The 16,089-nt window shown below is 39.6% G+C and overlaps 1 protein-coding gene across 1 annotated transcript; it reads right to left on the minus strand.

The window, feature by feature from the left end:
• Positions 1–6,494: 6,494 nt before the first annotated feature.
• On the minus strand, positions 6,495–8,246 carry LOC132023359 (elongation factor 1-alpha 1-like). Its single transcript, XM_059408919.1, has one exon. The coding sequence runs from the start codon at positions 8,173–8,175 to the stop codon at positions 6,787–6,789; it is 1,389 nt and encodes a 462-aa protein (XP_059264902.1). The 5' UTR covers positions 8,176–8,246; the 3' UTR covers positions 6,495–6,786.
• Between the last annotated feature and the right edge of the window lie 7,843 nt (positions 8,247–16,089).

Genomic DNA, 16,089 nt, shown 5'->3' on the forward strand with positions numbered 1-16,089 from the left:
TCTCTTCGATCTGCCGATGGATTTTCAGGTGTTTGCAATCTTTAGATAAGCTATCTACCTGATCTCCGGCTAGCTGAAGCAGTCTCAGCTTGCTACTTCTCCGCCATCTTGACTCGAATGTTCTTTCATATTTTTATGTCTTCTTCAATTTCTTTCATGAGTGTTCTGTACCTCCTTGAGTACAGTTCCTTTATCTCTTTGATTAGGCTTATTCCCAGGTAATTTCTAAAATTTTTTAAAATTTATATTTTATTTATTTTGTCCTTATATATCTCTGACTACATTCTTTAGTCTAAAATCTAATTTATCTGATATGAAATTCACTACCCCAGCCTTCTTCTGAGGCCCATTAGCATGAAAGATGCTTCTCCATCCCTTCACTTTCAGTCTGGGTGTACGTATAGGCTCAAAATGGGTCCCTTATAGACAATATATGGATGGGTCCTGTCATTTTATCCAATCTGCAAAACTGTGTCTTTATTGTGCGCATTTAGGCCTTCACATTGAGAATGATTATTGATAGATACGTTTTTATTGACATTGTGTTAACTTTGAAGTCTTTCATTCTGTAGATTTTCTCTATATTTCTGTTCAACGCAATTCTTGGGATATTTTCTCTCTTATAGAACCCCCATTAATATTTCCTGCAGTGTTGGCTTGGTGGTCACATAATCTTTTAAGCCCTGCTGGTCTGGGAAACTCTTTATCTCTCCATCCATTCTGAATGTCAGTATTGGTGGATAAAGTATTCTTGGCTGCATGTTCTTCTCATTTAGTGTCCTGAATATATCTTGCCAGCACTTTCTGGCTTGCCAGGTCTCTGTGGACAGGTCTGACATTATTCAGATGGGCTTTCTCTGGAGGGTTTGTCCTAGAGCCTTTCAAGCGATTGTATCTACAATTATGATTTCTCAATTTGACTATCAGGTGCCTTGATTTTTTTTTTAATCTATAATCTTGGGTGTAGATCATTCAGACACTAGTATACGAACACTGGTTCCATTCGCAAGATTGGGAAAATTTTCATGGAGAACTTGTTCCACTATATCTTCTAGACTTCTTTCCTTCTCCTCCCCTTCAGGGATTCCAATAATTCTAAAGTTGGAATGTTTCATGGCATCATTTATTTTCCTGATTCTCTTTTCATGGCTTCTAAGCTGTTTGTTCCAGGCTTCCTCCTGATCCTTTCTCCCTATCCATTTGTCCTCCAGATCACTAATTCTATCTTCTGTCTCAGTTACCCTAACTTTAAGAGAATTTAGAGTAGATTGGAACTCATTGAGAGCATTGTGAACCTCATCCCTGGTGGCTTTCATTTCTGCCCTAACACTGTGAACAGCATCTCTGGTGGCTTTCAGTTCTGCCCTAACCAATTCTGTTTGGTCACCCATGGCTTTCTCCAACCTAGCTATTGCCTGAATAATTGTTAGCCTGAATTCTTTTTCTGACATATTGTCTATGTTGATAGCCATTAGCTCTGTTGCAGAAGGTCCATCCTCTGTATTTTTCTTATGTTGGTCATTCCTCCTCCTAGTCATTTTGATGGGAGATGACTGAACGGATGCTGCAGTCAAGGTGCACCCTGGAATGCTTCTGAGCAATCAGGATTCCCCACCCAAATGAGAGAAAAATGAAATAGAAAGAAAAAAGAGAAAGAGAAACAAAAAAAAAAAAAAGGAAAGAAAAAAGAGAAGGTTCAGCCTAAATAGGCCCCAAGGTAAGATTTATGAAGTATACAAACAAAAACAGACAAACACAAAGACTGTTAAAAGTATATGACAAGATGAGAAAAAAAATATATATATATGCATATAAAGGAAGAACCTCGTCAAAAAGATCCCTAAGTATAAGATTTATATACTATCAGGAGAAACAAAAAACACAGAAACAATGGTGGAAGATAAAGATGGGAGAGTGGTTATAAATTCTCAGTGTGGGTGAGGAAGGTTGTTTTGATTCTTCCTGGATGTATTTTGATATCTTTGTTAAAGGACTCAATTTTCCTAAGATAAAAGGGGATTAAAAATTGGTTTACCTATAGGGGTAGTATTGATTGGGGAAAATGGATTACTTTGAAGTTTAACTCTATATGAATATTAGAAGATAAAAATAAAAAGGAATAAACTAGACTACATAAACTAAACTAATTTTTTTTTAAAAAAATCAAAAAAATAGAAATCCAAAATAATAACACAGATGTATGTATCAAAAAGTTCAGGTTGGAAATTTATTATGGAATTTGATGTACTGGACATCTCACTGTGATGGTATATAGTTTAAAAAATTATCTATATAAAAAAAAGAACCAGAATAGTGGTAATGAGTTAAAAATAAATGTTGTCCTGTGAAGTAGTGGTGGTTGTTCTCTTGTAGTCTTTTTTTTTTTTTTTAACTTTCTTGGTTGGTTTTCTTGGGGAGGGGCCTGCCACGTGGGTTTTCAGTCCCTGAAGTTCTCTCAGCTAAATCCTCCTGCCCTCCTCAAGGGGATGGGCTCTGAGGAAACTGTTCTTTTTTTTCAGGCTTTTGTTCTCTGGGGGGTTTTATGTTTGCTCACTTTTTTTTTTTTTTCTCTCTCACCTTGACTGCTTTTGATGCTTTTTGTAGTTTTAAAGGGAAACAAACTGCACCCTGACCTCCCTCTCAGAGAGAAGCCTCAGTCTGGCTGCAGAGCCCAAATAAGTTCCCCCTTGGCCTCTGGCAGAGCAGCTTCCCAGTCGCAGTCCCTGGGGATGCAAGATTTTTTGCTTGTAGCAGTGACTGCTGGGCATCTCCAGACTGCCAGAGAGGTTTCAAGCAGCGATTGCAAACTGAGATTTTCGTGCTGGCCTGGGCTGGGAGTGCCTGGTCTTTCTGGGTCTAAGAGCGCCTGGCTTGCACGCAACTCTTACAGGGGAGGCTGTGGGTCGCGCTCCCGTTTCAGGCTCTGAGAATGGGGCTCCAGCCTAAAAGCACCAGCCTGTGCCATTGCTCACCTCTTTCAGGGGAGAGTTTGGGGCGCGCATCTTAGGCTCTGAAACAATGGCGCGGGTCAAAGAGCACCGGTGTTCTGTTGTCTGGCGAGGCTCCCAGCCCCTCACAGGAGCCGGACCCCAGGCGTTCTTGCATGCTCTGGTGGCTTAGGGACAAGACCTGGTTTCTCCGCCCCACTCTCTCTGGATCAGCGCCAGGGGAGTCTAGCCCCTGTCCCTAGCCACCCCAATACCCACAATTTCCGCCGATGATCCGTTGCTCTTTTGGAGTGCTTTCAACCAGTCTCCAAGTTAATGCTGGTTCCCAGACGCAGGGCACTCTCGCTCGTATTAGGGGTATTACTTTCCAACCGGGTCGCCTCTGGTGGCTCCCTCACCCTTTTGTTTATTTTCTGACATCAGTTCACCATTCCCACTCTGCTTTAACTGCCCACGGGCGTCTTCTGCCCCTGTAGAGTACCAGATGTGTATAATTCTGATCTCAGATTTATTTCATGGGTGATCTTCCCTTTTTTCCCTGTCTCTCTCTCTCTCTCTCTTTTTTTTTCATTTTTCTTTTCTTTTTTCTCTCATTTGGGTGGGGAAACCTGATTGCTCAGAAGCATTCCAGGGTGCACCTTGACTCCACCACTGTGGATACATCCAGCTACATCTGTTCAGTCATCTCCCACCAAAATGACTAGGAAGAGGAATGCCCAACAGAAGAAAAATACAGAGGATGGATCTTCAGCAACAGAGCTAATGGCTATCAACATAGACAATATGTCAGAAAGAGAATTCAGGCTAACAATTATTCAGGCAATAGCTAGGTTGGAGAAAGCCATGGATGACCAAACAGAATTGATTAGGGCCAAACTGAAAGCAACCAGACAGGATGTACACAATGTTAGGGCAGAGCTTAAAGCTACCAGGGAGGAGGTTCACAATGCTATCAATGAGTTCCAATCTAATCTAAACTCTCTCAAAGCTAGGGTAACTGAGACAGAAGATAGAATTAGTGATCTGGAAGACAAACAGAGAGAAAGGATCAGGAGGAAGCCTGGAACAAACAGCTTAGAAACCATGAAAACAGAATAAGGGAAATAAATGATGCCATTAAGCATTCCAACATGAGAATTATTAGAATACCTGAAGGGGAGGTGAAAGAAAGAAGTCTAGAAGATATAGTGGAACAAGTTCTTCATGAATATTTTCCCGATCTCGGGAATGGAACCATCGGTCATATACTAGAGGCTGAACGGTCTCCACACAAGATTATACATTCTAAAAAAACATCACGACACCTGATAGTCAAATTCAGGAATTATAATTGTAGGTATAATCTCTTGAAAGCCTCCAGGGCAAAGACGCTCCTTACTTACAGAGGGAAGCCCATCAGAATAACCTCAGACCTGTCCTCAGAGACCTGGCAAGCCAGAAGAGGCTGGCAAGATATATTCAGAGCAGAAAATGAGAAGAAAATGCAGCCAAGAATACTTTATCCAGCAAGACTGACATTCAAAATGGATGGAGAGATAAAGAGTTTTCAAGAACGGCGAGGCTTAAAAGACTATGCAACCACCAAGCCAACACTGCAGGAAATATTAAGGGGGGTTATATAAAAGAGGAAAAATCCCAAGAATAGCATTGAACAGAAATATAGAGACAGTCTACAGAAAGAAACAATTCAGTAAACGATGTCAATAAAAAAGTAGCTATCAATAATCACTCTCAATGTGAATGGCCTAAATGCACACATTAAATGGCACAGGGTTGCAGATTGGATAAAACGACAGGACCCATCCATATCTTGTCTACAAGAGACCCATTTTGAATCTAAAGATACACGCAGACTGAAAGTAAAGGGATGGAGAAGCATCATTCATGCCAATGGGCCTCAAAAGAAGGCTGGGAAGGCAGCTATGCTCACCACTATACCACCAACGCCCGCTCAAAAGAAGGCTGGGGTAGCAATTCTCATATCAGATAAATAAGACTTCAAACTAAAGACTGTAGTCAGAGATACAGAAGGACACTACATAAACATTAAAGGGACTATTCACCAAGATGATCTAAAAATTGTAAATATCTATGCTCCCAATATGGGAGCAGCCAATTGCTCAAGATAACTGTCAATCAAGATAAAGAGTCATATTGATATGAATACACTAATCGTAGGAGATCTTAACATGCCTCTCTCAGAATTAGACAGATCATTGAAGCAGAAAATCAATAAAGAAACAAGAGCATTGAATGACATATTGGGCCAGATGGACCTCATAGATATATACAGAACGTTCCACCCTAAAACACCAGAATACTCATTCTTCTCAAGTGTACACGGAACCATCTCCAGAATAGACCACATACTGGGTCACAAATCAGGACTCAACCGATACCAAAAGACTGAGATTATTCCCTGCATATTCTCAGATCACAATGGTTTGAAACTGGAGCTCAATCACAAGGAAAAGTTCCTCAGGAACTCAAACACCTGGAAGCTAAAGACCACCTTGCTTAAGAATGCTTGGATCAACCAGGAGATCAAAGAAGAACTGAAACAATTCATGGAAACCAATGAGAATAAGGACACTTCAGCAAAACCTATGGGATACAGCAAAGGCGAAAAATACATAGCCATCCAAGCCTCCCTCAAAAAAAATTGAAAAATCCAGAACACACCAGCTGTTTCTACACCTTAAAGATCAGGAGAATCAACAACAAATCAAACCAACTCCACACATAAGGAGGGAAATCATCAAGATTAGAGCTGAGATCAATGAGGTAGAAACCAGAGATACAGTAGAACGTATCAATGAAACTAGAAGCTGGTTTTTTGAAAGAATCAATAAGATCAATAAACCATTGGCCACACTAATCCAAAAGAAAAGAGAGAAAGCTCAAATTCACAAAATTATGAATGAAAAGGGAGAGATTACAATGAATACCAAGGAAGTAGAAACAATCATCAGAAGTTATTATCAACAGTTATATGCCAATAAGCTTAGCAACCTAGATGAAATGGATGCATTCCTGGAAAACTATAAACTCCCAAAATTGAACCAGGAAGAAAGCAACAACCTGAATAGACTGATATCTAATAACAAGATTAAAGCAGTGATCAGAAACCTCACAAAAAACAAGAGACCAGGACCTGACGGGTTCCCTGGGGAATTTTACCAAACCTTCAAAGAAGAAATAACACCTATTCCCCTGAAGCTGTTTCAAAAAATTGAAGCAGAAGGAAAACTTCCAGACTCTTTCTATGAAGCCAGCATTACGCCGATCCTCAAACCAGGCAAAGACCCTACCAAAAAGGAGAATTTCAGACCAATATCGCTGATGAATATGGATGCTAAGATTCTCAACAAGATCCTAGCCAACAGGATCCAACAGGACATTAAAAAGATTATCCACAATGATCAGGTGGGATTCATCCCTGGGCTACAAGGATGTTTCAACATTCTCAAATCAATAAATGTGATACAACAAATTAATAGGAGAAGAGAGAAGAACCACATGGTCCACTCAATTTTTTTTTTCTCATTAAACTTTTGTTTTAATGGGTCTCAAAATTCTGTGACAGATTTTTGGTCAAGTTGTTTCCATTAAAAAGTACTGATTTTAAAAACTAATAACTTAAAACTGCCACACACACACACAAAAAAAACAAATGGTCCACAAAACATTCTCCTTTCCTTCTGAAGGTTTTACGATGCATTGTTATCATTAACCAGTCTTTTACTATTAAACTTAAATGGCCAATTGACACAAACAGTTCTGAGACCGTTCTTCCACCACTGATTAAGACTGGGGTGGCAGGTATTGGGGATAATATTCATTTAGCCTTCTGAGCTTTCTGGGCAGACTTGGTGACCTTGCCAGCTCCAGCTGCCTTCTTGTCCACTGCTTTGATGACACCCACAGCAACCGTCTGTCTCATGTCATGAACAGCGAAACGGCCCAGAGGAGGATAGTCAGAGAAGCTCTCAACACACATAGGCTTTCCAGGAACCATATCAACAATGGCAGCGTCACCAGATTTCAAGAACTTGGGACCATCTTCCAGCTTTTTTCCAGAACGACAATCTATCTTCTCCTTCAGCTCAGCAAACTTGCAAGCAATGTGAGCTGTGTGACAATCCAGCACAGGTGCATATCCAGCACTAATTTGGCCTGGATGGTTCAGGATAATCACCTGAGCTGTGAAGCCAGCTGCTTCCATTGGTGGGTCATTTTTGCTGTCGCCAGCCACATTGCCACGACGAACATCTTTGACAGATACGTTCTTGACATTGAAGCCCACATTGTCCCCAGGAAGAGCCTCACTCAAAGCTTCATGGTGCATTTCAACAGACTTGACTTCAGTTGTAACGTTGACTGGAGCAAAAGTGACCACCATGCCAGGCTTAAGAACACCAGTCTCCACTCGGCCCACAGGGACAGTACCAATGCCACCAATTTTGTAGACATCCTGGAGAGGCAGACGCAAGGGCTTGTCAGTTGGACGAGTTGGTGGCAGAATGCAATCCAGAGCTTCAAGCAGTGTGGTTCCACTGGCATTCCCATCTTTACGGGTGACTTTCCATCCCTTGAACCAAGGCATATTAGCACTTGGCTCCAGCATGTTGTCACCATTCCAACCAGAAATTGGCACAAATGCTACTGTGTCGGGGTTGTAGCCAATTTTCATAATGTAGGTGCTGACTTCCTTAACAATTTCCTCGTATCTCTTCTGGCTGTAGGGTGGCTCAGTGGAATCCATTTTGTTAACACCAACAATTAGTTGTTTTACACCCAGTGTGTAAGCCAGAAGGGCATGCTCACGGGTCTGCCCGTTCTTGGAGATACCGGCTTCAAATTCACCAACACCAGCAGCAACAATCAGGACAGCACAGTCAGCCTGGGATGTGCCTGTAATCATGTTTTTGATAAAGTTTCTGTGTCCTGGAGCATCAATGATGGTCACGTAATACTTGCTGGTCTCGAATTTCCACAGGGAGATATCAATGGTGATACCACGTTCACGTTCAGCTTTCAGTTTATCCAAGACCCAGGCATACTTGAAGGAGCCTTTTCCCATCTCAGCAGCCTCCTTCTCGAATTTTTCGATAGTTCTTTTGTCGATCCAACCACATTTGTAGATCAGATGACCAGTAGTGGTAGACTTGCCTGAATCTACGTGTCCGATGACAACAATGTTGATATGAGTCTTTTCCTTCCCCATTCTGGTTTAGGATGAGCGGTGGTTTTCACGACACCTGTGTTCTGGCGGCAAACCCGTTGCGAAAAAGCTGGTCCACTCAATTGATGCAGAAAAAGCATTTGACAAAATCCAGCATCTGTTTCTGATGAAAACGCTTCAAAGTATAGGGATAGAGGGAACATTCCTGAACCTCTTCAAATCTATCTATGAATGACCCACATCAAATACCATCCTCAATGGGAAAAAGCTTGCAGCCTTCCCGTTGAGATCAGGAACAATACAAGGATGCCCACTCTCACCACTCTTGTTCAACATAGTATTAGAAGTCCTTAGCAACAGCAATCAGACAACAAAGAGAAATAAAAGGTATCCAAATTGGAAATGAAGAAGTCAAACTCTCTCACTTCACAGATGACATGATTCTTTATATGGAAAACCCAAAAGACTCTACCCCCAAACCACTAGAACTCAAACAGCAATTCAGCAACGTTGCAGGATACAAAGTCAATGTGCAGAAATCAGTGACTTTCTTATACACTAACAATGAAAATACAGAAAGAAAAATTAGAGAATCGATTCCATTTACTATAGCACCAAGAACCATAAGATACCTGGGAATCAACCTAACCAAAGAGGTAAAGGATCTGTACTTGAGGAACTACAGAACACTCATGAAAGAAATTGAAGAAGACACAAATAGATGGAAGACAATTCCATGCTCTTGGATCAGAAGAATAAACATTGTTAAAATGTCTATACTGCCTAGAGCAATCTATACTTTTAATGCCATTCTGATCAAAATTACACTGGTATTCTTCAAAGAGCTGGAGCAAATAATCCAAAAATTTGTATGGAATCAGAAGAGACCCTGAATCGCTAAGGAAATGTTTAAAAAACAAAAATAAAGATGGGGGCATCACGTTACCTGATTTCAAGCTTTAGTAGAAAGCTGTGATCACCAAGACAGCATGGTACTGGCATAAAAACAGACATATAGACCAGTGGAACAGAGTAGAGAGCCCAGATATGGACCCTCAACTCTATGGTCAATTAATCCTCGACAAAACAGGAAAAAATATACAGTGGGAAAAAGACAGTCTCTTTAATAAATGGTGCTGGGAAAACTGGACAGCTATATGTAGAATAATGAAACTCGACCATTCTCTTACACCGTACACAAAGATAAACTCAAAATGGATAAAAGACCTCAACGTGAGACAGGAATCCATCAGAATCCTAAAGGAGAACATAGGCAGTAATCTCTTCGATATCAGCCACAGCAACTTCTTTCAAGATATGTCTCCAAAGGCAAAGAAAACAAAAGCGAAAATAACCTTTGGGACTTCATCAAAATCAAAAGATTCTGCACAGCAAAGGAAACAGTCAAAAAAACAAAGAGGCAACCCACAGAATGGGAGAAAATATTTGCAATTGACAGTATACATCTCTACATCTCTAATTTTGGTGTAAATACCCAGTTATAAGCTGGTTTCTTGAAAGAGTCAATAAAATCAATAAGCCATTGGTCACACTAATCCAAAAGAAAAGAGGAAGCTCAAATAAATAAAAATTTTGAGTGAAAAGGGATAAATCACAACAAACACCAAGGAAATAGAAACAACCATCAGAAGTTATTATCAACAGTTAGAGGCCAATAAGTTAAGTATCCTAGATGAAATGGATGCATTCCTAGAAAAGTATAAACTCAAAAAATTGAACCAGTAAGAAATTGACAATTTAAATAGACCTATATCTAGTAACTAGATTAAAGCAGTGATCAAAAATCTTACACCAGTTAGAATGGCCAAAATTAACAAAACAGGAAACAACATGTGTTGGAGAGGATGTGGAGAAAAGGGAACCCTCTTCCACTGTTGGTGGGAATGCAAGTTGGTGCAGCCTCTTTGGAGAACAGTGTAGAGATTCCTCAAGAAATTAAAAATACAACTTCCCTATGACCCTGCCATTGCACTCCTGGGTATTTACCCAAAAATACAGATGCAGTGACAAGAATGGCCATCTGTACCCCAATGTTTATAGCGGCAATGGCCACGGTCAGCAAACTATGGAAAGAACCAAGATGTCCTTCAATGGACGAATGGATAAGGAAGATGTGGTCCATATACACTATGGAATATTATGCCTCCATCAGAAAAGATGAATACCCAACTTTTGTAGCAACATGGACAGGACTGGAAGAGATTATGCTGAGTGAAATAAGTCAAGCAGAGAGAGTCAATTATCATATGGTTTCACTTATTTGTGGAGCATAACATATATCATGGAGCACAAGGGGTCTTAGAGAGGAGAAGGGAATTGGGGTAAACTGGAAGAGGTGGTAAATCATGAGAGACTATAGACTCTGAAAAACAACTGAGGGGTTTGAAGTGGCGGGGGGTGGGAGGTTGGGGTAACAGGTGGTGGGTATTATAGACGGCACAGACTGCATGGAGCACTGGGTGTGGTGAAAAAAATAATGAATACTGTTTTTTTCTGAAAATGAATAAATTAAATTAATTAAAAAAAAAAAACTCCCAAAAAACAAGAGTGCAGGAACTGATGGATTCCCTGGGGAATTCTGCCAAACTTTCAAAGAAGGAATAACACCTATTCTCGTGAAGCAGTTTCAAAGAAATTGAAGCAGAAGGAAAACGTCCAGACTCTTTATATAAAGCCAGAATTACCCGATCCCCAAGTCAGGCAAAGACCTTACCAAAAAGGAGAATTTCAGACCAATATCACTGATGAATATAGATGCTAAGATTCTCAACAAGATCCTGCCAAACAGGATCCAATAGAACATTTAAGATTATCACCATGACAAGGTGGGATTCATCCCTGGGGTACAAAGATGGTTCAACATTCACAAATCGATGTGATACAGCAAATTAATATGAGAAGAGAGAAGAACCACATGGTCTTCTCAATTGATGCAGAAAAAGCATTTGACAAAATCCAGCATCCTCTCCTAATTAAAATACTTTAAAGTATAGGGATAGAGGGAATATTCCCAAACTTCATAAAAGCTATCTATGAAAGACCCACAGCAAATATCATCCTCAATGGGAAAAACTCACAGCCCTCCCATTGAGATCAGGAATACGACAAGGATGCCCACTCTCATCACTTTTGTTCAACATAGTATTAGAAGTTCTAACAACAGCAATTGGACAAAGAGAAATAAAAGGTATCCAAATTGGTAATGAAAAACTCAAACTCTCTCTCTCTCTCTCTCTCTCTGCAGATGACATGATACTTTATATGGAAAACCCAAGAGACTTCACCCCCAAAACTATTAGAACTCATACACCAATTCATTAACATGGCAAGATACAAAGTCAATGTACAGAAATCAGTGGCTTTCTTATACACTAAAAATGAAAATACAGAAAGGGAAATTAGAGAATCAATTCCATTTATTGTAACACCAAGAACCATAAGATACCTGGGAATCAACCTAACCAAAGAGGTAAAGGATCTGTACTCGAGGAGCTACAGAACACTCATTAAAGAAATTGAAGAAGACACAAAAAGATGGAAGATGATTCCATGCTCTTGGATCGGAAGAATAAACATTGTTAAAATGTCTATACTGCCTAGAGCAATCTATACTTTTAATGCCATTCCGATCAAAATTCCACCAGTATTTTTCAAAGAGCTGGATCAAATAATCCTGAAATTTGTATGGAATCAGAAGAGACCCCAAATCCCTAAGGAAATGTTGAAAAACAAAAATAAAACTGGGGGCATCACGTTACCTGATTTCAAGTTTTACTGCAAAGCTGTGATCACCAGACAGTATGGTATTGGCATAAAAACAGACACATAGACCAGTGGAACAGAGTAGAGAGCCCAGATATGGACCTCAACTCTATGGTCAAATAATTTTTAACAAAGCAGGAAGAAAATATATGGTGAAAAAAGTCTCTTCAAGAAATGGTGCTGGGGCTTGGGGCGCCTGGGTGGCTCAGTGGGTTAAGCCGCTGCCTTCGGCTCAGGTCATGATCCCAGGGTCCTGGGATCGATTCTCGCATCGGGCACGCTGCTCAGCAGGGAGTCGGCTTCCCTCTCTCTCTCTCTTTCTGCCTGCCTCTCCATCTACTTGTGATTTCTCTCTGTCAAATAAATAAATAAATAAAATCTTTTAAAAAAATGAAAAAAAGAAATGGTGCTGGGAAAATTGGACAGCTATATGTAGAAGAATAAAACTCGAACATTTCTTATGCCATACACAAAAATAAACTTGAAATGGATAAAAGACCTCAATGTGAGACAAGAATCCATCAGAATCCTAGAGGAGAACATAGGCAGTAATCTCTTCGATATCAGCCACAGCAACTTCTTTCAAGATATGTCTCCAAAGGCAAAGGAAACAAAAGCGATAATGAACTTTTGGGACTTCACCAAGATCAAAAGCTTCTATACAGGAAACAGTCAACAAAACAAAGAGACAACTCATGGAATTGGAGAAGATATTTTCAAATGACAGTACAGACAAAAGGTCGATATCCAGGATCTATAAAGAACTCCTCAAACTCAACACACACAAAACAGATAATCATCACAAAATGGGCAGAAGAAATGAACAGACACTTGTCTAATGAAGACATACAAATGGCTATCAGACACATGAAAAAATGTCCATTATCACTAGCCCTCAGGGAGATTCAAATTAAAACCACATTGAGATACCACCATACACCAGTTAGAATGGCCAAAATTAGCAAGACAGGAAACAACATGTGTTGGAGAGGATGTGGAGAAAGGGGAACCCTCTTCCTCTGTTGGTGGGAATGCAAGTTGGTGCAGCCACTTTGGAGAACAGTGTGGAGATTCCTTTGGAAATTAAAAAATATATCTTCCCTATAACCCTGCAATTGCACTACTGGGTATTTACCGCAAAGATACAGATGTAGTGAAATGAAGGGCCATCTGTACCCCGATGTTTGTAGCAACAATGCCACAGTCGCCAAACTTTGGAAAGAACCAAGATGCCCTTCAACAGATGGATTGATCAGGTAGATGTGGTCCATATACACTATGGAGTATTATGCCTCCATTAGAAAGAATGAATACCAAACTTTTGTAGTAACATGGATGGGACTGGAAGAGATTATGCTGAGTGAAATAAGTCAAGCAGAGGAGTCTATTATCATACGGTTTCACTTATTTGTTTTTTTTAATATATATATATATATATATATATATATATATATATATAAGCTTTAAGCTAATCTTTTTTGCCTATTCAATGCTACCACTATATATATAAACTAGTTTTAATTTCCCTTTTTCTCTAGAAAGTTGTGTCCTTTAACAAAGATATCAAGATACACCCAGGAAGAACCGAAATAACCTTCCTTAACCAAATCAAGGATTTATTACCAACCTCCTATCTTATTCTTCTGTCAGTGTTTCTGTGTATTTGCTTTTCACATGGTATTATATAAATCTTATTCTTGAGGTGCATTTTGCCTGGGTTCTCCTCCTCCCCCTCTCCCTCCCTTTTCCCCTCCCCCTCCCCCTCCTCCTCCTCCTACTCCTTCTCCTCCTCCTCCCTCTTCTTCTTCTTCTTCTTCATCTTCTTTCCTTGCCATTTGCTTTTGTTGGTCTTTTTGTTTGTTAATTTTTGTTTATATATTTTATACATCTTATTTTAGGGGCTCTTTTGGCTGTGTTTTCACTTCTTTTTTCCTCTTTCTCTCTCTTTTCTCTTTCTTTCTGGTGGTGACTTACACGATTGCTATGAAACTTTCAACTGGGCAGTTGATATATGCAGCTATACATCCCCTCAACCACCTCTCACCAAAATGACTAGGAGGAGGGCACACAACAGAGTAAACATTCACAGAATTTGTCCTCTGGCACAGAACTATTCAATATGGACATAAGCAGTATGTTAGAAAGGGAATTTAGGGTAACAATTATCCAGGCAGTGATTAGGTTGGAGAAAACCATTAGTGACAACACAGAATCTCTAATCAAGGAAAGTAAGAGCTGAGATGGCAGAAGTTAAAAATGCTATCAATGAGATCCCATCTAATCTAAATACCCTAACAGCTTGGGCAATTGAGGCAGAAGATAGAATTAGTGATCTAGAGGACAAACTGATAGAGAAGAAGGATCAAGAGAAGGCCTGGAACAACCAACTTAGAAGCCATGAAAACAAAATTACAGAAATAAACGATGCCATGAAACATTCCAGTGTCAGAATTATTGCTATCCTTGAGGGAGTAGAGAAAGAGAGAATAATAGAAGATATAGTTGAACAAATTCTGGATGAAAATTTCCCCAATCTGAGGAATGAAACAAGCTTTTGTGTCCTGCATGCAGAAATGTCAGCTCCCAAGAACAAGGAATCTAGAAAGACCTCCAGACACTTGATTGTGAAATTTACAAATCATAATTTTAGAAAAGAGGTCCTGAGGTCAGTTAGAGGGAAGAGATTCCACATGCACAGAGGAAGGTCTATCAGAATAATATCAGACATGTCCACAGAAACCTGGAAAGCCAGAAACAGCTGGAAAGACATATTCAGGGCACTAAATGAGAAGAGCATGCAGCCAAGAATAACTTACGAGCGAGGCTGGCATTCAAAATGGATGGCAAGATAAAGATCTTCCAAGACCACCAAGGTTTAAAAAACTATGGGATCACCAAGCCGGCACAACAAGGAATATTAAGGGGTGCTCTATAAAAAAGAAATAACCCAAGAGTGACATAGAACAGAAATTTACAGAGGCAATTTATAGAAACAAGGAGTTCACAGGCAACATGATGTCTATAAAAACTTATCTTTCAATAATCACTCTCAACATGCACGGACTAAATGCTCCCATAAAATGGCACAGAGTTGCAGACTGGATAAAATGACAGGACCCATCCATATCATGTCTATAAGAGACACATTTGGAACCCAAATATACATGCACACTGGAATTGAAGGGATGGAGAAGCACCTTTCATGCCAATGGGCCTCAAAAGAAAGATGCAGTAGTGATCCTCATATAAAATAAATAAGATTTTAAGCTGAAGACTGTAATCAGAGATACAGAAGGACACCACACCATTCTTAAAGCATCTATCCACCAAGAAGATTTAACAATTATAAATATTTATGCTTTGCAATATGGGAGAAGCCAACTACATATGCCAACTCTTAATCAAAATAAAGAGTCATATTGATATGAATACATTAACTTTAGGGGATCTTAATATGCCACTCTCAGTAGTAGATAGATCATCCTATCAGAAAATCAATAAAGAAACAAGAGCTTTGAATGACACATTGGACTTGATGGGCCTCTTAGATATATACAGAACATTCCACCCTAAAAAAGAAGAATACTCATGCTCCCCCAGTGCACATGGAACTTTTTCCATAATAGACCACATACTGCATCACAACAGGGCTCAACTGATACCAAAAGACTGAGATTATTCCCTAAATATTCTCAGACCACAATACTTTGAAACTGGAACTCAACTACAAGAAAAAGTTTGGAAGGAATTCAAACACTTGGAAGGTAAACACCACCCTGCTTAAGAATGTTTAGATCAACTGGGAAATCAAGTAAGAACTTAAACAGTTCATGGAAAACAGTGAGAATGAAGACACATTGGTCCAAAACCTATGGCATACAACCAAGTTAGTTCTAAGGGAGGAATACATAACCATCCATGCCTCACTCAAAAAAAAAAATTTTTTTTTTGAAAAATCCAGAATATACCAGCTCTCTTTACACCTTAAAAAACTAGAAAATCAACAACAAATTAAGCCAACTCCATGCACAAGAAGGGAAATTATCAATATTAGAGCAGAGATCAATGGGTTAGAAACTAGAGATATAGGAGAACACATCAATGGAACTATAAAATGGTTCTTTGAAAGAACCAGTAAAATCAATAAACCACTGGCCAAACAAATCAAAAAGA

Source organism: Mustela nigripes, chromosome 8 (assembly GCF_022355385.1).
Source record: "Mustela nigripes isolate SB6536 chromosome 8, MUSNIG.SB6536, whole genome shotgun sequence".
Classification (NCBI taxonomy): Eukaryota; Metazoa; Chordata; class Mammalia; order Carnivora; family Mustelidae; genus Mustela; species Mustela nigripes.

Coding starts and splice junctions, on each gene's coding strand:
- LOC132023359 (XM_059408919.1), bottom strand. CDS start 8,175: ATGGGGAAGGAAAAGACTCATATCAACATTGTTGTCATCGGACACGTA.